The 24,105-nt window shown below is 30.9% G+C and overlaps 1 protein-coding gene across 1 annotated transcript; it reads left to right on the forward strand.

Moving 5' to 3' along the window:
- The first annotated feature begins 1,980 nt into the window (after positions 1–1,980).
- LOC148312612 (uncharacterized) lies at positions 1,981–23,854 on the forward strand. The gene is made up of 3 exons (XM_088275947.1): positions 1,981–2,601; positions 4,662–4,845; positions 23,349–23,854. The coding sequence occupies exons 1-3, from the start codon at positions 1,981–1,983 to the stop codon at positions 23,852–23,854; spliced, it is 1,311 nt and encodes a 436-aa protein (XP_088132073.1).
- Positions 23,855–24,105: the final 251 nt, after the last annotated feature.

Here is a 24,105-nt window from a genome sequence, read left to right on the forward strand (position 1 = left end):
TTTTTAAACTTTAAAAACGATCACCTGAAAAATGAAGTTTTTTTATATTTAAGGTTGTTGAAAGGAATGAGTGACATATGCAACATGTAAATATGTTGCACGTTTGTAAAGTGATCACTTAGTCATAAGACCTGTAAATACCCAGATTTTTCTTCATCCATGTTGAAATGTCCATAGAGTATAAAAATATTTCTTTAAATATATAATGTCGAAGTGAAAGAAACGCTTCACATTTCCAAAGTCAATATTGTTGATTTTTTATTGTCTTAATCTTTGTAAATTGAATTGTATTTTTAAGTTTAAGGATTAAATAACATCTCAAAATTGTTCTTGTATCAATGGTTTTTTACAGTTCAAAACTTATAAAGTAATAATGAATAATTTACTATTACTGCCATTTTTTTAAATAAATCAGAGTCGCAAAATTGTGTAACGTATTAGCGTTTAGAAAATGTATGATGAGATGCCTGAATGTATGAAGAATGAAAAGAGTCTAAAAGAATTTAAAATTAACATTTCGTTTACTGTCAGAAGATGTAAATATGATGTAAGATAAGTGTAAAAAATAGTTTGTATTAAATGTAGTATAAGGTAACTAAAGAAATAAAAAAGATCCAGCATTCACTTTGTGGTAAGACATGAATTATAAACAAAACATTTGTTTTTTTTACCACATGAGTTATATTTTGTTACGATTAGTTTCGGAAACATCTTTAGCTTCCATAACTAGTCGTAATAAAATATAATACTCAAGTGGTGAAACCTAGGGGTTTTTATTTATAATTTTGTTATTTACTATATGTTCATGATGAGTTATATTATTTTAATAATAATTTTCTTGTACCCATTTGATTTTTAACTAAGTTAATAAAAAAGGTTTCACCGATGGATAAGAAATCATTGTCTTTATATATTACTTTGTCAAGTTTAGTAAAGTGAAGCGTGGAATTAAAATCAAGAAACTTAACACGAGACGACAATGCACGTGTCATCGGGCTATTTCAGAAACCTGTCTCTTGGAGTCGTGTGATATCAGTAGAAACTAAATACTTCATTTACAAAATAGTTTGGTGCTTTGTTAAGCCAAGGTGTCTTGTGTTATAACCTATTGTGACCAACAGCATACGAAAAAATTGTCTTAAACTAAACGAAACTAAACTTAAAATACGTATTAAACAAGGACAAAATTAATTGTTTGACTTTCAAAATATTAACAAATTAATTGCATAATATTGAATTTGGTGATATAAGGTTATACTGTATAAATAAATCGAATTAGTGAGTTAATTAGTTACGAAAAAATATCAAGCTTATCAACCCTATCTGGATATATAGTATTTTTTGAGAAGAGAGATGCTTTGTAAGTTATAATATTTTATAAAGTACGTTCGTGTTGTATATAATGCATATGTTCACATGTACATATATACATATGTAAAAGTGAGTGTTAGTCATTCAAGAATTGAAATTTCACGAAATTTCTACTAAATTCGTGGAAATACTATGCAGTTGTAATATAACAGAGGTGTAAATTTTGTTTGCCAACAAACATTAGGGACGAATCAACCCTACGCATAGGGTGAGTAAAACTCATTCATAAATTTCTAAATCTCTCTTGTGTTATAATATTTTGTAGAGTGCACACTTTCAAAGGATTAAAATATACTTATAACGACATGTATATATGAATGTATTATATATAATTAAAAATAATAATGTGGATAAATAAATGCATCAGGCATATTTAGGTACTTTTAACCTAAGCACTTATGTATTCCAAGTAAAAATTTTGGAATTCTGGCGTCGGTGATGAGTCATGCATTTATTTGAAATTGTTAGAAAAACAATATTCATGAAAGGAAATAAATCCATTTAATTTATGGCTAGTGCGAACTATCAACACCTGCGATGACACATCGCCCCCCGCTACTTTAATCCTTTGGTGACTTATCTATAATCCTTGATCGCTATTGGTCGATAATGGCCGAGAAAGGTCCTATGGAAGGGTCAAGAGACCTATTAAACTCTCCTGCTGCAGTTAGAGACAATCAGTCATTGACTACCCACCCTGAGGACGCGATCGCCTCGAGAGTCGACAGTGCGGAATATTTCGCGAATAAAAGTCACAACACTTCGCACAGTGTCGAGGATATACTTTCAGTGAACAGTGAAGTGAATTACACAGCAGACGAAGACTACAATCAAACCCACGAAGACTACGTCGCATACAGTGCTAGATTCATACCGGAATACCAGCCGGATTACAAAGACTCGACCGGATTCAGCATCCAGGATATCTTGGGGATTTCGCAACAGTATCCCGAAGGATCAGAAGAAATGCCTGTGAAAGCGGAGTACGGTTCCAGCTCTTTGAACGAGTTCGACATGAGGATGGGACAAGGTGCCAATCAGCAAATCGTAGGGCACGAGTTAGGTTATGTGACACCGGTTTTAAGTGATGTTGATTCTCCTTCCTACGGACAGTACAGTGATCCAAGTGCTAGTTATACACCTCATATGGCATATGGTAGTTATATGAACAACTATCTCCCTCATCAGGCTATGCGTCATCCAGGAATCTACCCCCCGTACTACGATCATGTAAGTAAACTTTACATTTTCAAATTGTTGTTTTTTTTTTTAATTTTTAAATTTTAATCATGGCGTAATATTATAATACATATTTCTTAAACTATAAATGCTTTACTCTGCGAACTATGCGTCAGTAAAATTGTGTATAAAAAATGTATTAAAAATTACATTACACAAATACATAGGTACATATTTATAAATATGTATATCATATTTATTTCCTTAGATAATAAATATAATTTTTAAAACTTTTTGTGAAATTGTATCCCATTTAATATTGTATTTCTCTTTAAGATTTTTATAAGCTTTTAATTTTATTAAAAATATAATTCATGAGTAAAGCGTTTATGTATAAGAAATATGTAAAGTTTCAAAATACTCCTTTGATCTTGTGTGTACTTTTGAAGTGTTTTATATATAAAAATAAAACACTCATATAAGACCATTTTTTGAGTTTATTAATGTAATCACGACTGGTTTCGTTAACTATAGATGTTCTAATCAACAGGTAAAAATACAAATTGTTGATAACATCTGTAGTTTTCGAAATTAGTCGTGTTTACATTAATAAATTCAAAAAGTGGTCTTATACAACTGTTTTATTTTTTTATTTGAATTATATACCACACACTATTTGCCGAGTTATTAAATATCTTAAAGTTTATTAAAATAAACGATTTATATACCACAAAAATTTGAATGATAAACCACAAAGTTATTGCCGAATTATTAAATTTCTAAAAGTTCATTAAAATAAAACGATCTAATCAAATCATAATAAGTAAATAATGCCAGTAATATGAAGTAGGTAAATAAACAATAATTTTTACTATGCGTTCGTAGTCATAATTAAGTAAATTGATAAATTCATGTATTTAATTATTGTTACAATCAAAGAGTTTCATTTCATTTCTTCGGGTAAAGGGACTGAATGCATATTTTTTTAGACAAACAAATACATTTAAGTGTTTACCTTCAATTCCATGCATTATACCTATTTTAATTACAATCGTCAAATAATTAAAAAAAAAAACATGTATACCATCTTCTATATTAGCTTATAGATCATTTATAAGTTAATTTGTTTTTAATACTCATAAAAATGTTGCGCACTTAATTAGATTTATTAGATTCCAAGGGAAATCAAAATAAACGTAAATGTTTTTTGACTCTGATTTTAATATTTTAATATTTTTCCACAAGTAGATATAAGAGTAATAATGATCAACTTAACATCGCTTCAATTTGATGGAATGTCCTATGCACCATTAGGTGCAGATAAGGGTAAAAAAGAGAAATCAAATAATTGAAAATGGATTATGATAAATTATCGTAGTAACTTTATTAACTCATTTAAAATATATGTATGTATTTTAAATTTTTGTTTTATTTTGTAAATTCCACTGTTTCCTAACATGTTCCACGAAATACGTATTATATTAGATTTTAAGAAATAGTGGAATTTACCAAGTAGAATTGAAATTATAATTTAATATTTCATCATTTAGTGTCATCCATTTCTTCTTCCAATATGATCCCTACATTCGATATATCTACATTTAGATATAACATAAAAGTGACTATCGAATCAATTATTGAAAACAAAATGTTGTCATATTTTTGACGTTAAAATGTATAAATACTCACTTTATAATAAGATGTAAAAATATAAATGTTTTACGTAAAAAAATAACGTTTACGTGGTAATTATTATCAATTAATACTTACCAAGTATTATTTTTTGAAATCTCATCAAAGATGAAGAAGAATATGGAAGTCTGGGCATTTACAGGGCTGACGTCCGTCATAGACTGGTGATCACTTATTTGATCAAATTATTAATTAAGTGATCACTTTACAGACGGTTCAAGTGATCACTTATTTAATCACTTATTGAACAGTTATTTTATTACTTATTGATCACTGGTTTAAGTGATCTTTTTACTCAACATTCACCAATTCTACTCATTATTGACAACCACACTACTTACCAAGTACTTATATGATAATTTATAAATGGACATTTATTTCCTGTCTGCCGAATCAATTAAAAAAAGTATTTGTTTCAGTTTGCTCCAAGAAACTTCGCTTGGAACCAGAATGATCTCTCCATACTGGCCAACAGCGCTTCTGCTACAGGAGATGTTCCAAGTTCCACTTCGTCACTGGGAGGTCATACAACCTGCTCGCCATCCTGCGGCCCTGGTAACAGGGAACGCCAACCCTGCAGCTACCCGTCCAGCTCGACCCCAGGTTAGTCCTTATTCCATAAACTTACTAACCATCACGCCACTTCATTGCAGGGGTAGGCAGAGGCACTCTGTCTTTGCACATTTCCAAACCTTTTCAACACACCTTTCATAATTTTTATTGGTAATGCTTATGTCAGCCTTGCATTATTTCCTGATTTTATCATTCGAACATCTAACATACATCATTTTGCTACACATTCGTCTAAGGAATTGCGATTCGACTGCATTCAGTCTACTTTCATCCTTTTTTTTCTTTATACCGAGAGCTATTCTGACGGTAGTCTTAAAAAATAGACAAAAGGTCCACATTCAATAGAAGATTTAGTGGTTTTTAGCACTGCTAGCTTCATCACCTATGGAGGTCTATTCCAATGATAACGCCTGATCTTTACTTGATAACTTTAACATTACTTTTCGACGTTAATTTTTTTTAGCATTTTAAAACGCGTAGTCCATCTCTATTGTTTGGAAGTTAATTCCTAAACTACCTAACTAACCATTACGCCGCAGAGAGAATCGAACGCCACACCACTCTGTCTTTGCAATCATTCTTCGCCTCTTCTACATTCATGCATCTCCTCATACATACCCTACGATTATTACAAATCCTGACCCGGCCGCTTTCAAGTATTTGACATACCTGATTTTGCCAAGCTTTCCTCGGTCTACCTCTGCTTCTTTTTCCAACTACATTCGCCTCATAAATTTGTTTTATCGTTCTTTCTTCACCCATACGATCCACATGTCCAAACCATCTCAACACACCTTTCTTAATTTTATCGATAATGCTTATCTCAGCCTTGCATTCTTTCCTTATTTCATCACTGTTTTGCCACACATACGTCTGAGGGATCGCATTTCGACTGCATTCAGTCTTGTTCAGTATGTGTCCGGTTGCGCTGAACACGTGCAAATCCGTTAATTTTTGAGTATATGTATATATCTAATATATTATTTTTATATTATATATGTCAAATATATATTTTCAAAATTTTACAATCAGCGGTAATTTCAAACGAAATATGTAAATCCCTTCAAAAGAGCCGCCGATATGTGAAGCTTAATGTCAAAGGAATTGACGTGTAACATAGTTATAAACCTACATATGTCATAATATCCTAATTGCAACATGCCTACGTTTAATTATTTATTTTTATTTTTAAAAACAAAAATACGCACTCGAATAAATTCTAATATACTGATATTTCTGTGGTGCATAGGGCACTGCAACAAATTGATGCAATGTTAAGTTGATCCTTAATTACGTGTTGGGATGTGTTCAGTCTTACACTTGAGGCAGTAGTTCGGAGCAATATCAATTTGATATCATGATATAAATTAATATTTATTTCGACCACCCTGGTAATCGAATCCGTGACCTCTAGCAAGGTAGCTAAACGTAGTAGCCACTACGCTATGGTGGCGAGCAATTACCGATAATATCGCGCAACAACTGATGTTGAACAATGTAAGCAAAGATATTCGTTTTCGTCATACTGTGGCTAATAGCCATACATATCCTGGAGAAATTTCGATTGGTGGAACCAAGAAGAATTATTTCTTTTAAGTACTATATATATATATATATATATATATATATATATATATATATATATATATATATATATATATATATATATACATAAATATATATAAAACATGGTACGATTAGGTATGCCAATTACTTGAAAGTGGTCAGGTTAGGAGTCGTAACAATCGGCGGGTATGTATGAGGAGATGCATGGACGTGGAAGAGGCGAAGAATGTTTGCAAAGACAGAGTGGTGTGGAGTTCTATTCTTTCTGCCTACCCCTACGGGGAAGCGGCGTGATGGTTAGTTAGTTAGTTAGTTTTTTATGTAAAATTTAGGTTTATATCGGAATTGAATAGACAGTATATTCGAGATTTGATTCCTGATTTGGCCCTGGATTTATAGTTCGAGTGGCTTTGCGCCCAAAAGCGAATTTCCAATATCTACTTATTTTCACCCTTCAATGTCACCCATCCAAATTTCATACTGGATGCCTGAGCAGGTGTTACGGACGTGACGTACCTACCCAGGGCTGTAACGTCATCGCCGACCCAGGTAGATAGTGTAGCAAAGTTGGAAATATAAATATTATACCATAAACTTTCACGTATATTCTTATTATTATCATTATCAGGGTAAATTGCCTGCCTTGGTGGTGACGCTTGTAATAAACTCTAACATGCTGCATATAAGTTGTAACCGAACGTAATACACACCGTAAAAGTCAGGTAAACTACCAATTTATCGAGAAAAGTGTCATCAAATGAATTTATCTATGTATTCTATAAACCTATTTAAAGTATGACAATTCGTTGGAAATATCATGAAACAAACAATATTGAATCCTTGCATACTAAAATTAATTATAATTTTTGATATTTTATTATATTATATATAGCGCCATTTTCATAAAATGCTTTCGTAAATAACAGTCTGTATGCTACTCTTAATAAAAGAAGGATAAAAGTAGACTGAATGCAGTCTGAAGGAATTCAATCAGACAAATATGCCGCAAATTGTTGTATAATAGATGTTCGAATTGTGATATAATGAGAGAATGCAAGACTTGACGAAGCATTATCGATAAAATTAAGAAAGGCGTATTAAGATGGTTTGGGCATGTGGATCAAATGAGTGAAGAAAAATATTAAAACGACTGGTAAAAGAATTAGTAAAAGTGATTAGTAAAAGAAGCAGGGTAAAATAACACTTTTGAGTATATTAATGTAAACACTCCCAATTTTAAGAATTACAGATATTCTAATTAATAATTCAAAAATATATTTTTAAATTTTGATGAGGAGAACATCTGAATTTCTCTAAATAAGTAGGTACTGTTTACATCAATAAACTCAACAGTGGTGTTATTCAAGTCTATTATTTTTATTTATAAATCATCACGTTTTTTACAAGATCAACATTAATTCGATTATCACAATTGTTTATATGTATTTATCTTTGTATGATCATTCCTAAGTCATCATATGTTATATGGTGCAGTATTTTTTAGATACATATAATGTTCGAATGATTACATGAGTATTTTTAAAGTACTTTAAAGCATATTGCCGGGATAAAAAATTAAATTGAAAGAAAATTAACATTAATTAAACTTTAAACAGGCTCTATCGTTAAGGCTTTATTATTCTGCAATCCGCACTTAATTCAAATCACTATCAAATCCACTTTGTACTATATATTAATTTACTAATTTAAATACTAATTCAAACAAAATTAACGTAATTATTTAACTCATTCATAGCGCGTAGATAAGTTGCAATTAAAAATTCCATTCAACTCGCGAATGGACGTTTGAACTGCGTCCTCTGAATTTTATTGCTTTATTATCCGCAAAAGCAAAACAAATATTTGCTCCCTTTTCGATTCGTAATGCGATCGCATTCAAAAATCCGATTCGATTCTGTCAACTCACGAACAGAGGTGGAGTGAACAAACAGGGTTTGATTGCCAATTTGGATATTTGAATTTCAAATATCCGATATGATTGAAATCCGGTGGCATTTTGGTAATAAATTCCACACGCGCGTTGACGAAATAAGAACTCGTAAATACGTTTATTGTAATTCATCTGGATTGCCTAAATACGTGTATTTCCATAAAAGGTACAAAGTAAAATAATATATAACTTATAATTTATATTTGAACCACTTTATGATTTCCTATTTTATAATAAAAATGTAAATTTGTTTTTTTAAAGTCTACTAAATTGTATTTCATTATTAAAAAGACATAAAAATAAAATTCCTGACAATTGTTTCGCCTTGTTAGGGGATTATCAACTACTGTGATGATTAAATGGACTGATGGTCCTCATATAGCTGAACAATAATAGGCACTTAGGTTATAATTAGTCCTATCAGGGATACTATGCACAATAACAATTATGGGAAAAACCTATAGTTAAGGATGAGGCCAAATGCTTAATAGATAATTGGGAATGCAGGTGCTTATATTCATTTTCGGGGAAATTTGTAATAAATGTAGCATCTATTTACTTATACTTTTCTGAGACAAGTAATGTTTTTATAGCTTTAGATAAAATTGTTGTGGCAATTTTTTAAATATAATTTACATTTGAAGTACTAACTTTTTGATTTTCTATTTTATAATTGAAATGTAACTTTCTTTTAAACTCACTTTACCCACATAAGTGTATAAATATTAAAATCATGGAAATGCACGGATATTATTAATTGTATTGCTGTAAAAAACGATTAGTTTGGAGAACCACAGTTGTTCTCATCAACAGCTGAAAATTGTTGATAACATGTATAGTTCTTGTAAATAGTCAAAAATTTCTATGCGTTCATACAAATAAAACGATGTAATCAAATCATGATAAATATGTACAAATATTTACATAGTAATATTTTGTATTTTCATCTGTTGATGAAAACGTCCGCAGTTCTCAAGATTAGATTCATGATTACATTAATTAACTCAAAAATGGTTTAACGAAAGTGTTTTCATTTTTATAAGAATATAAAGGTCCTTGAGGTAATATTTTACGAAAATGGCGCTTTATTATTATTATCATTTATGGTTAAAAATAGAAGACAAAAAACTACAATCTAGTCGCGTACTAGTGATTCAAAAGACACATTATCTTATCATGATTTTAGAATGGTAAAGTTTTCATATACGATTGAAATAGTGTCGTTAATTTTATTGAAATGATACCGGGTATCTCCTCTCGAGTTCATACACACACTAACAAGACAGCAAACGTTCCTACCCTATTCATCTTTCAACTTGTCTTTCATCAGTACATGTTAGCCGGATTATGTACTTCCACGTGGTTTCACCGCCGCGATCAACTCACCCCGGTCTACTCTCGCAAGAGCGGGACGCAAGACCAGCGCGCCCAAAGGCGAGAGGGGGACAGCCGCTTCGTGTTTTTGACGAGTGACGAATGAGTGACAGTTCGGGGGTAGGTTTGACAGTTGGCTAGGGAGGGGGGTGGGGGGAGGATCTCAACGTCTACATCCAGTTTGCGCTACGGAATATTGGCCAATCGTAAAGGCTTGTCAAAGTTTTGCTGGATGGCTGTCATCCTGCGTTGGGGTGGTTGTCTTACTTCTGACGTCCCGACTGTTGGCTGTTGATATTGCAAACACGCTGAAGTTAACACACTTTCCTGAAAATCCTTTTCTAGTTCATATTCGCTGCCGCTACTTTATATGAGGGACCAACAATCAATATAATAATAATAATTTGTATAATTTATATAGCGCCTTTTTCTTAAAACATTAATTAAAAATAATAAGGATTATTAGGGAATATTGTAAAACCTTCTTGTCTCTTCATAAATAACTATTGTGTTCTTAGGAGAATTTATTTCTTTATTTTAACTCCACGTACAGAAAAGAAATATGTATATTGGCGGGCTTGTTGCTAAGAAGCGATATCTTCCATGCAACTAAAAACAGAATAGTGGTATTAGTCAAAACGTTTGATACCTTATGTACCTGTTTGCAATCAGAGGGTAATAGTGCCTGAACATAAATAATGACAAAAACCATAAATTAAATCAAGGGCGCTTAACACTAACCTTATCATTCAATTTTCATATAATAAAATAACAAGTGTATAGTTTTTTTTCCAATTTCATTTTATTTGACCAATGAACGAGTTTTGTCGTTACTGACATCATCAGGATGGTGGGAGGCTAGACAAAATCAATATTATTTTTACAAAATATAAAATTCTGTTAGGTAAATATTATTAGAATGTATGGGTATATATGATGATATGCATGAACGTGGAAGAGGCAAAACTTGTTTGCAAAGACAGATTGGTGTGGCGTTCTATTCTCTCTGCCTACCCCCACGGAAAGTGGCGTGATATTGAGTTAGTTTGTTATTTTCATTATTATTATAATACACTGCTAAATTTATTGAATTTAAATTTATTTTGTTTGAAAATTTATATTAAATTATGGTTTTCATCCCCTGCTTTGTTGTGTATATAATAAAGAATATTGTCTTGCCTTCCACTAGTCTGATGATGTCGGTAAAGAAGAAACCTGATCACTGATTAATAAAAAAAATAGCTATTAATTTTATGATAATGAAAAATTAAATATTTTAATTAATTTTAAACCAACTTAATAATCTTTTTTTAAACGTTACAAACCGAATTATTACACTTACCTTTTTTTTCCTTCAAATGATTAAAACCAATTTATCAAATAAAAAGAATACATGCAAATTAAAAATTATTATCAATTTTTGTGTTTTTTGTCATTATTTTTTAATATTTATTGGCATAGATAGATTTTTTTTATTTTTATGGAAGTCGTGTATTAAAATATTAATATTTTTATACGGAGCAGCTTTCCGCTTAGTTTTTTTTTTTTAACTCTTACGTTGATTTATTTATATTGTAGGTACCTTTCCATGCCTCGTATTAAATCGTGTATAAAATCCCTCTCGGCTCGTGTGACTGATTCGAACTAAAGGTGGAGTTACAAAGGACTAATGTTTGTGATATTTTAATCCAACATGTAATTACAAGAGGCAAATTAATGTATGATTGCAGGTGCGTGATTCCGCCACATTTACAACATAAGTTGCGTGAGCTTTACTATGAAGTTGATATTGGAAAATTAGCTACTACATGCGACTTAAATAGAATTCACTAACTCTAGAAATAATAGCGCCTGAATAATTTATGATTAAAACCAGAACATGAAAATCCACCAAAAACTCTTTGGCTAATATTTGAAATATCATAGTTTACCGAATTATGTTTACTATGAAAAATTAACTATCTATTTAACTAACTCCGTGTCCACTTCCGTGGTGTAATAGTTAGCGTATTTAGCTACCGTGCTGGAGGTCCCAGTTTCGATTCGTAGGTGGGGGAGGGGGTTAAAAATAAATATTAGTGAATTTACACTCTTTATCTGAACTGATCCCTGAAGCGCAGGAGTGATCACCTTGCCATCATGTAAGTAACGATCAAGATAACATTGCGTCAACACGATGCAGTGCCCTATGCACCATTGAGTGCAGATAAGGGTTATAAGAGCTACCCATCACTCCGCTCTCCAAAGGGGTAGGCAGAGAGAATATAACAAAGTTCCAATCTATCTTTGCAAATAATTTTCGTCTCTTCCACATTCATGCATCTCATGCATACATACCCGCCAATGATTACAACTCCTGACTTGACCACTTTCGAGCATTTGAAATACTTGATTATGCCAAGTTTTCTTACATCTTCCTCTGCTTCTATTACCAACCACATTCGCCCAATTGATTTGTTTTACTATTATTTCATCACTCATTCGATTCACATGCTCAAACCATCTTCACACACCTTTCTTCATTTTATCGATAATGCTTATCTCACCCTTGCGTATTTGACTATATATCATCATTCGAACATCTATTATACAACGTGTTTTAAGAAAAAAATTCAATGACGTCACTTGATACCTAATTTTAAATAAAATTAATTTGCTATTCATATTATACTGGGCGGAAATCAGAATTCTCTATTGTATTCGATCATAAAACAAAATTTTCAAATTCAAGATTCAGTTTAAAAACTGGCGCAAAAGGGTAGGTAGGTACGTGAAGGTACTGCTTTTTTAGCCCTCAGTAAGGTAGGAAGCCATTCCCGTAATAGGCTCCCAGTAGATACGAGAATCTGGCAATAAAGTCGCAAAATCAATCGCGGTACTCCACGCCAGGAATCACTTTAAACTTTTTAGAATAAAAATTTTCCTCTATAATATCGTCACGTAGGGTGCCGGGCCTACCACCCACCCCTACCCCCGACACACCCCAGATGGGAGGATAGGGGTCCCCCGAGCGGTAGCGCGCCGCGTGTCATTATTTCGCGATTTGGCAACTCATCCCCCCACGTTTTTCCTCCCCCACCCTCTGAATACCGCCGCCCCCTCACACGGAGAAATCCTACTACTCATGTTTGGAGCTATATATGGATTTAAAATGTTTTAGTTACACACGCGATAGAGAAAAAAATGGGAAAAAATGTCACCAAAATGGAAAGAATCCGAAACTACGCTTGTAGGAGGAAAATGGATTTAGTGGCATGTTACATGCCAAATGTACATTATTTGAAAAAAGAGTTATGTATGTAAAACTTTCGTTATGTAAACACGTTACTTTTATATTCTTTGACATCTTAACATAGATGAAGAAGACTATGGAAGTATGGGCATTAAAAGGGCTTTTGACCCATCATAGGCTGGCTAAGTGTCATAGCTGGTTACTGTTATTTTTTTATTAGCTAGAAGAAACAAAAATCCGTTTGATGATCTATAAACTTTACACATAGTATATATATATATATATATATATATATATATATATATATATATATATATATAAAACCCTTATCCGCACCCCAATGGTGCATAGGGCACTGCGTAATACAAACGCAGTGTTATCTTGATCGTTTACACATGAAGGAAAGGTGATCAGCCCTCCGCTTCAGATATCAGTCCAGGGTAGTTTTGAATAAATAGTACAGTGAAAAAATCACTTATATTTATTTACCCCTCCCGGGAATCGAACCCGGGACCTCCAGAACGGTAGCCGAGCGTGCTGACCATTACACTACGGAGGCGAACAAACAAAGTAAGCACGATAAATATTAAATGCAAATCCTTTTAAAATAAAATAAAAAAACTGCTTAAGTGATAATTTTACACTTGTGCAATATTCATTCCATTCTACCCATGATTGAATACACTTTTCAGATTTTTGGAACTCCTAAACGTATCATTAATTTCATGGCGCAATACATATGAGCTCACAATTTACAATAACCATCTATCTATGTTGGATTGAGAAAGCTTGTATTGAGTAGAGACCCTTTTATTTTGATGTATGCAATATCCGAACCCGGGATTCTATTTAAATATAATTTTTTTTAAGCTTGTAATTTTGCCAATTATATTTATTCACAACATTTTGAGTGACTCCAAATACTTATTCACAAATCTTGATTTCGTCCATGTAGAAGATTTTTTTTACATCTCAGCAAGCATGAAAAATATTTCTTTTGGTTGCATTTAAAAAGATTTTTCAATTACGTTTTATGTCAATAATGTTTTTATTCCTTCACCACTGATCTGCCTACCCCTGCGGGGAAACGGCGTAATGGTAGCAGTAGTAGTAGTAGTGTATCTGAGCTCATAAGATCATAGCGCCAGAAAGATATTCTAACACACATCCTATTAAACCTAAATCCCTTATTGGCTCAACTAGTTAAATTCTTCTTTACATCTCACCAATAGATGTCTCTAGTGAAGTTCTAGTGATTCAAGAACAAGGTTTCTAAATTGGTTCATATATATATATAGAACATCCAAGAATTTGAGTAGTGTGGTTGTCAATAATGGGTAGAATTTGTGAATGTTACACGTGTGTAAAGTGATCACTTAAACCAACCTTTGACGGTCGTCAGCTCCGTGAATGCCCAGACTTCCATATTCGTCTTCATCTTTGATGAGATGTCAAAAAATAATAAAGTTAAATTCGCATAGGAAAATTTTCTTATTTTTGTATTTATTTCAATTTTATTAAATCGTCAATTTAAATCGCACCCTGTTGGTCAGAAATCACCCGAAGGGCGTTTTACAATGTAAAGTTATTTCAACAATAAAATACAACTTAGTAGACTCAAAAAATCGCTTTGATTTAACAATAGATACATAAATTAAAATGGAGTTCTACAAATTAGCGTCAAATCAATAAATAATAATTTCAGTATTAACCCATCCACAATACCTACACCGACCACAACACTTTGCACTAAAACCAATTTTACATAGGGTACAATCAAATTTCAATGTAAATTAAATTTTAGTTCGCCTCCCTTCTCTACGTTTTTCAAAGTAAAGGATTTCCATTTTTCTTCCGATTATGTAGGATTTTCTTACGTTTCAACGCTCCCCATTCCAATTTCATATATCTAGAACCTTTAAACTGTACATTATATTTAGAATTTAAATAAATAATGTATTCACCCTTCGCGGAGAGGATCGAATGCAAATCGAAACTCCAAGTGTTTACGTCTAAAAAAGACACTCAAGATAAAAAAAGGTTCTCAAACTTCACCATTTAAATATCTTTTCAAAAATAAATATTAATTTTACTGAGGAAACATACGTTTTTCTCTATAATGTAGTAAATATGCATAAATAAATAAAAATACGCATATCTCATCAACACGTTGTTATTGTATTTAGTGAGGGAAAAATATAAACATTTATTTCAATAATTAGTTATGCGAAAAATAACTTACTTTTAACATATAATATATTTTTAAATTAATATACCAAAATAGAGATTTGAATATTTCTTTATATTAACATTCATTTGCGAAATTGTAATAAAATGAACATGAACAGCGTTAACATGAACAGATATATTCATATTATAACTATTATTTTTCTAAAAAAAACATTTTGTAACACATTTTAATATTGCAGTGTAATCATTGAGTTTTTTTTTCTTCTTACCCTTATCCGTCTCCTATAGTGCGTAGGGCACTGCATCGTATCAACGCAGTATTATCTAGATCGTTAATTGCATAAAGGCATCACCTTGATCAATCATATGCTTGTTAAATCAGTAACTTACATTTATTTTAACTCTTGGTGGAAATCGAATTCGGGACCTGCGGAAAAGTAGCTCAACGCTTTTACCACTACACCACGTAGGCGAGTTCTTTAAGTACCGTATTTTTGCATTATTTATTTAAATATGAATATTTCTAACTAGATCGTTAATTGCATTAAGGCATCACCTTGATCAATCATATGCTTGTTAAATCAGTAACTTACATTTATTTTAACTCTTGGTGCAAATCGAATTCGGGACCTGCGGAAAAGTAGCTCAACGCTTTTACCACTACACTACGTAGGCGAGTTCTTTCAGTACCGTATTTTTGCATTATTTATTTAAATATGAATATTTCAAACTAGATCGTTAATTGCATTAAGGCATCACCTTGATCAATCATATGCTTGTTAAATCAGTAACTTACATTTATTTTAACTCTTGGTGGAAATCGAATTCGGGACCTGCGGAAAAGTAGCTCAACGCTTTTACCACTACACTACGTAGGCGAGTTCTTTCAGTACCGTATTTTTGCATTATTTATTTAAATATGAATATTTCTAACTAGATCGTTAATTGCATTAAGGCATCACCTTGATCAATCATATGCTTGTTAAATCAGTAACTTACATTTATTTTAACTCCCGGTGGAAATCGAATTCGGGACCTGCGGAAAAGTAGCTCAACGCTTTTACCACTACACTACGTAGGCGAGTTCTTTAAGTACCGTATTTTTGCATTATTTATTTAAATATTAATATGTCTAATTAGATTGCAATATCAAATTAATTTGGTTGGACTGTGTAATTTTTACATATCAACATACGAGTAAATAAAGGTAATTAAAGCTATGTAGTTAAGTGTTAAAATATCTACTAAGTAAAAAAGGAACAGATTTGAAAATAAATATTTGGACACCCAAAATGTTATACGATTTTTAAATCGGATAATATGTATGTAATGTTTAAATTTTCTATAACAACGCCAATTTTTACAAAGCTTATTATGGCGAAGTTTGTAAAACATTTGGTAAAGTACAAAAACATTTCAAAATGGCATTCTTCAATAAAGCAATACCGCGTAACGCAAACTAATTTGTAGAGGGATTAAAAGGGACATGGAATAAATCCACCGACACAAAAGTTATAAGAACAACCACCCTGCGCTACAGTTCTTACTGGAACAAAATAACTACCCTTGGAACAATACTGCCTTTGTATTTAATGAAAGGGTTTCAGATATTTTTCAGAAGACGTATCATAATTTGATTATGTATTTAGATAAATATTCCAATTTGTATTGAAAATTTTAATTATATTGATAAATAACAAATTTTAATACAAATTTAACGATAAATTTGTAAATTTCATTAATTAATTTAGCTGTCACTTTGTGATAAAATACATCAATTTTTAATCTAAATTTTACTTGGTAAATACCGATTTTGTTTTAAAATCTATTGTGACACGTATTTCGATGCATTCCACATAATTTTTAAACACCGTTACGGTGTTTAAAATGATGCATGATGCTGGAAACAAGTGTCGCACTAGCAATGGCAGAATGGTATGGCGTGGTGTTCTATCCTCTCTACCTACACCCACAGTGAAGTAGCGTGATGGTTAGTTAGTTAGTTTAAAAGAATAGCAGTAACGTCTTAGGTTCTAGGAGTTGCATAAACAAGCTTATATAAGAACATTGAAAAAGGTTTAATGGTCCTTTGAGGAAAAAGTAGATAGGAAATATACGTTTTCAATATTCAAATACGTGTTTTAAATATCGAACAATTCAAAAATATTCGTGAAAGTAACAACTCCAAAAGTAGATAGGAAATATGTGTTTTCAATATTCAAATATGTGTTTTAAAAGTCGAACAATTCAGAAATATTCGTGAAAGTAACAACTCCAAAAGTAGATAGGAAATATGTGTTTTCAATATTCAAATATGTGTTTTAAAAGTCGAACAATTCAGAAATATTCGTGAAAGTAACAACTCCAAAAGTAGATAGGAAATATGTGTTTTCAATATTAAAATATGGGTTTTAAATATCGAACAATTCATAAATATTCGTGAAAGTAATAACTCCAAAATTAGATAGGAAATATGTGTTTTCAATATTCAAATATGTATTTAAATATCGAACAATTCAGAAATATTCTTGAAAGTAACAACTCCATTAGTATTATTCCTCTCCACTTCCTTTCTCCACGGTAATGGTAATACCGCATGTCCCCCCCTCCCTTACCTCCGCTGCCCGCTACAGTTTCCTTCAAGAGGGAAAATAAATACCGAAACTAAATATGCATATGGGGAGGAAATTAATATTTCCCCTACCACAAATTGGATTCGCAAATACAGAATCGTATCTTCCACTCTACCTCCTTCTCCCTCTCTCCCGCGTGTGCGCGCGGGGGGAACAGGGACGCAGATGTCGCCAGGGGTAGCTTTCAACCGACGTGTTCGGCTGGAGTGGTTGCTGTCAATCATTCCGTGGATAAGAATCTGTTTCCAATCCACATACAAACGCCGGTATTTTTACAAGTATGAAATGTTTATTTTAAAATACATAACTGAGTGTTAACGCAGTTGTTTTTTGTAATGTGTTTGTGGATAAATATTATACCTAAAAAATAAATATGAGAATATAAATAATAATTTTGGATAATTGATATAGCGCCATTTTCGTAAAATATTATAATGTTTTATATATTTATTTATTTCATAGATACATACAATTTTTAATATTAACTTTTTTAAATTGTATTAAATTGACTATTTGATATCTTACTAGCTTTATATTGACCTGAAAAAAACCCAAAGGATCGTAAACTTAGAAGTATAATATATTGACTTGTTAAAATGACTAACTACATTTATGTTTATTTTCTTGGCAAGCAAAAAAAGTGACTTCAATAGCCCTCCTGAACATTTTACATATTGTTAGTTGGTTACTTTTCCTGTATATATATATATATATATATATATATATATATATATATATATATATATATATATATATATATATATATATATATATATATATTTATATATATTATATATATATATATATATATATATATATATATATATATATATATATATATATATATATATATATATATATATATATATATATATATATATATATATATATATATATATATGTATATATGTATATATATATATATATTTATATATATATATATATATATATATATATATATATATATATATATATATATATATATATATATATATATATATATATATATATATATATATATATATATATATATATATATATATATATATATATATATATATATATATATATATATATATATATATATATATATATATATATATATATATATATATATATATATATATATATATATATATATATATATATATATATATATGTATATATATATATATATATTTATATTTATATATATATATATATATATATATATATATATATATATATATATATATATATATATATATATATATATATATATATATATATTTATATTTATATTTATATATATATATATATATATATATATATATATATATATATATATATATATATATATATATATATATATATATATATATATATATATTTATATTTATATATATATATATATATATATATATATATATATATATATATATATATATATATATATATATATATATATATATCGGTATGAACTTGTTTGATTGTTCTAATTACCATAATTCTTTACAAATAGGTGCATCAGACGTTAATAGTGTAAGTAATCCAGTAATTTCTTTAATTGATGACTTAGTGGTAATATTACATTTTTCCATTTTTAATTTAAGCTTTACTTACCAAACCCCGTGTTTGAAAATGATGCGGAAGGCATCGAAACACGTCGCAATAGATTGTAAGAAATGGCAGTATATACTAATTTAAACTTTAATTCAGAAGAAATAATCCAGCGTTTGATTGAGAATTAATTATAAAAAAGAATCATGGCTCACTAACAAAGTTTCAGAATTTCGGAGTTTTGCGATGCAATGAAAGCTATCGATATTTAATTTATTATTAGATTAAAACCAATATTTTTAGCTTTTCCACTTTTTTATTTGACCAGCGACCGGGTTTCGTCGTTACCGACATCATCAGTCTGATGATGTCGGTAACGACGAAACCCGGTCGCTGGTCAAATAAAAAAAGTGGAAAAGCTAATAATATTGGTTTTAATCTAATAATAAATTAAAAATGCAATTCCATCACGAAGTGTCAGTGGATAATATAAATCTAGCTATCGATATGTTTAGTATGTGATAATAATATGATAACAATAGCTTTTTCATTTCCATAAAGTCGTTTTTGCGTAGATACAAGTAAATCAGAGTGATCCCAATTTCCTTATTCCAATAATAGCACTGGTTTTTATATAGCGTACATTTTTGTCTCATAAACCCAGAAAACCCTTAACCCTTGTTGTGGAACGATGGCGATGATCAACAGCTTGCTCTATGTATAACAATGCAGACAATAAAGCTATAAATTTGTCAACACTTTGTCACACGGGGCAATGAATCACTGGGAGGCCATTGTTCTCAGCATTTAAAGGGTTGACATGCTCAGGATTATTATCATTATTGTGTCTACCTATAATCTTCTACTCTACTACTTAAGCTATGTTCACACTTAAAATATATACAAATTCGTGTACACACCTATCTACAAGCATATTTGTGTTTGATGAATGTTTTTATCGACTGTCAATAAGAGAATAAAATAACAAAAGATATAAAATAACAACTACGCATAAGTTTTTTTCAGCATATAATTTATTTGACCAGTTACCGGGTTTCGTCGAAACCTACACCATTTGACTGGTGATGTCGGTAACCGCAAAACCCGGTCACTCATCAAATAAAATAAATGTGAAAAAAACATGAATTGTTATTTTATTACATAAAATGCAGTTCCACCAAGAGATGTCAGTACAGAACGTAAAACTAATCAAAATAATCTGAATTATATTTTGTATAAGTTCTGTAAAAGTCTGATAAATCTGGTAGAAGATTTTAATTTTTAGCTTATTATGTTGTAAAAATATCCTCTCCGTCCTTTAAGTACCAATCGACAGAACGCGTAGAAATATCTTTCCCGTTCTTAGTGTGTTCTAAAATGTTTCACGAATCTAAAATGTTTTATACATTTTGAAGCAACTTAAATTCAGCTTATTTGAATCGTTACAGGCGGAACTGTTACGCTTATTATTTAAATTATTTGTACAAATTTATCAATTGAAAAGAGTAATAATTTGTTTGATATACCTACAGCATACATAAAGAAATAAAAAAAAATCAAGCGTAATTTCCGTAAAATAAAAAAATCGAAATCAATTTGAAAAAGACACACCTTGTTTTAACTTCATCCACAGAAAACTACCCATATATAATCCGAAATACTTTTATTTAAAAAAATACTATATTTAAAAAAATAGTAACAAATATATTTTGCTTTTTTTAAATATTTCTTTGTGTAATATTTATCATTTCTTTTCAATTTGGTGTAGATAGAACATAATGTTTTTTCGTTCTGTCAATTTTTCTTTATATCTTTTACATAAGTCATCTTTGGAAAAGGTATGTAGTGTAAATAGTGATAAGGATTATTCTGACACGCGTGTCAAGTGATAAGGGTGTTATTATTAATGTATGCATTTTAAACATATTTTTACTTCAGGCGAACTTATCGTGTTATTATTTTTTTCTTGATTATTTCAGACTTTTATTTTGTAAATTTCAACATAATCACTCAAAAATTAGTGAAGAAATTTAAACAAAAATACAGCTAGCATTTACAAAACATACCACTTCATTTTTCCTATTCTCTATTATTTCATATAAAAACTCATACTTTCCCATAAATTCATGTTTGTTATGTAAATTGCAACATTAATTATTTCCCATTTAATTTGGCTGAATATATATTTTTTTTAAATACTAGTTGTACTCGGCGACGCGGTGCTTTAGTTCAGTCTAGTTAAATGGAAAAGAAAGAAATGAGAAAAGCACATATCACTCACTCCTTTCAACAAAGTCCTATATCAAAAATCGTCAACTTTCAGTTTTGCATATTTTCGGAATGCCCAGAAAATGTAATATGTCCCAGCAAAAGCGGCATGTTTTTAATTTAATATTTTCTCGCTACAGGGCAGAAAGTATTGTTTTTGCATTTTGAACAAAGGGTATTGTTGAAATATTTTTTTTAAATACACTAAATATTTTTCAAATGGAGAAAAACATTCAGGTTTTACCTTAAAAGATCTGTTGCACAGTAAAAGTTCAATAAGTGGCTTGATATTTATTTTTTATCCATTGTATTATATTTTTAAACTTTGAAAACGATCTCCTGAAAAATCCTTTTTTTGTTGTTAATTTCACAATGCTTGTTGTCAATGCTGTCCGCCATGAATAATGTTTAATTTATGGTATGTTACTGTTACCTTCAACATATGGCCCTGCCATTGCTGAAAATACATGTTTTTTTACCTCTCGCAGGTATATAAAAAAACGCGCGTGTTCGAATACAACGCTGTGTCTTAATTTTAAAGCAATCGGTGAAAAACATTAATAATAAAAATTAAGATTTAAGGTTTTGGACAAACTAATATTTACATTTTTTATTTACACAGATAATCAAAAGAATTGATTACAAATAATGTAAACAAATAAGGAATTACATTTTTTTTACATAAATTAAGGTGAAACGTGTCTGTTCTGTTGCTTACAAAAATATTTCTATTCCATAATATTTTCGCAGATTTTCGTATATTTCAAATAAGTAACTTAACAAATGACATATCACTATTCTCAAACAGTAGGTATGTGACGTAGATTTCATACGTTTATATAATACCTATAACAGATGGGACGATTCATGAATAAAACAAAACCCACCCATTCACACACAAAGGCTCCAATCCCGCCGTTTCTTTACAGGATAAAATAACTTTTAAAAAGTTTTATGTATTCCGCTGCTTGTGTTTGTATTCTGATCTTATATCCAGGCAGGGATAACGTGAAAGGGGGGGTATTTGCGGTTTATCTCGGAATTACCATCTCACTAGCGTCAGATTCCAAATATCAGCGGCCGATATTTACCTGGCTTTGTCCAATTGTTAAGGGTGTTTATGTTAACCAAATGCGAGATATTTACGGACCGATGCCAGCTTCATTCATGCCGATTGTTTGAGAATAAGTGCCGAAAAGTACTTATTCTAGAACGTAAGTAAGTGCACAAGGCTGAGATATTTCTTGTGTCATAACTAAAAACAATAAAAAACACATTTTAAATACATAGTACCTACAGTGTCGGAAAAAATAATGCCGGTGATTTCAATTTGGTTTGCCGGTTTTTATTAAAATCATAGCAGTCGTTACAACTAAAAGTGCTGATAATAAGATGGAATCGAGGGACCTCGAAATACTATTAAATTAATTCTGTTATATGGAAATTAAAATCAAACCTAGAAAAGTAGAATCAATTATCCATATCGTTTGTAACCTTAACTTTTTAAGCAACACTAATTTTCGAATCTATAGTGATACGTGTTTCGATGCAATACGACGTTTGATAGTGATTGCTTCGAAACACGTGTTATAATATATTTAATTAGAAGTATTTATAGAGTAAAAAACTAAATAAATTATGCAGACAGATTGCATCATATTGACTGCGAATCAATTAATGAAATAAATATTCAAATATTTGTAAAGGATCTGCGAATCGTTTATTGCTTTTAATGAGGTGTGTGAATAAAATATAAATTTTTGTCATTATTTTGTTTCAGAAGGTCGTGCCCCACGTCCTGATGCTAATACCAGCGGAAGCGGAAGCAACGGAAGCCAGCAAGGATCCACAGGAAAGCGAGCAAGAACTGCCTACACCAGCGGACAGCTAGTAGAACTGGAGAAAGAGTTCCATTTCAACCGCTACCTTTGCAGACCGCGCCGCATAGAGCTAGCAGCCCATCTTGGCCTATCGGAACGTCAAATCAAGATCTGGTTCCAAAACAGGAGGATGAAGTTCAAGAAAGAAAACAAGGGCGTGACGTCAACAGACAGGAATACTTATTCTCCAGCCGGTTCCAGTCGGTCTGGTTCCGGGTCTCCTGGGACTGAGAGAGAGTTGAGGGTCCAACAAGCCTTGGTCGACAGGCTGATGGCTCATGCTCCTCATCATCAGAATAACCAGATGTCTGGATGGACCAGAGGACAGCAAGATATGCGATTCACCCCATCGACTTGCACCAACAATCAAACTCCTTGGCCCGAGCAAACTATAACCCAATTATAATGGAATAGAAATTAAAAAAAATACATAATTTAGATCTACTTTACTAAAGTATTAAAATCATAGATCATATCTATTTATAGTGGCCTTCATCAAGCTACTCGGGATCATTGAAATTGGAAAAGAATATGTGTAATTAACTCTCTCCTTATCATTCATCATTCACTTTTTGTAATACTACTTAAAATGAATGATAAGGAAAATGTTTTATTACCATACTACAAAGTTAACAAAGCTTTTAATATACAAAATAT

Source organism: Brachycentrus maculatus, unplaced genomic scaffold, assembly GCF_059751285.1.
Source record: "Brachycentrus maculatus isolate JH-2025_06_01 unplaced genomic scaffold, ASM5975128v1 h1tg000037l, whole genome shotgun sequence".
Classification (NCBI taxonomy): domain Eukaryota; kingdom Metazoa; phylum Arthropoda; class Insecta; order Trichoptera; family Brachycentridae; genus Brachycentrus; species Brachycentrus maculatus.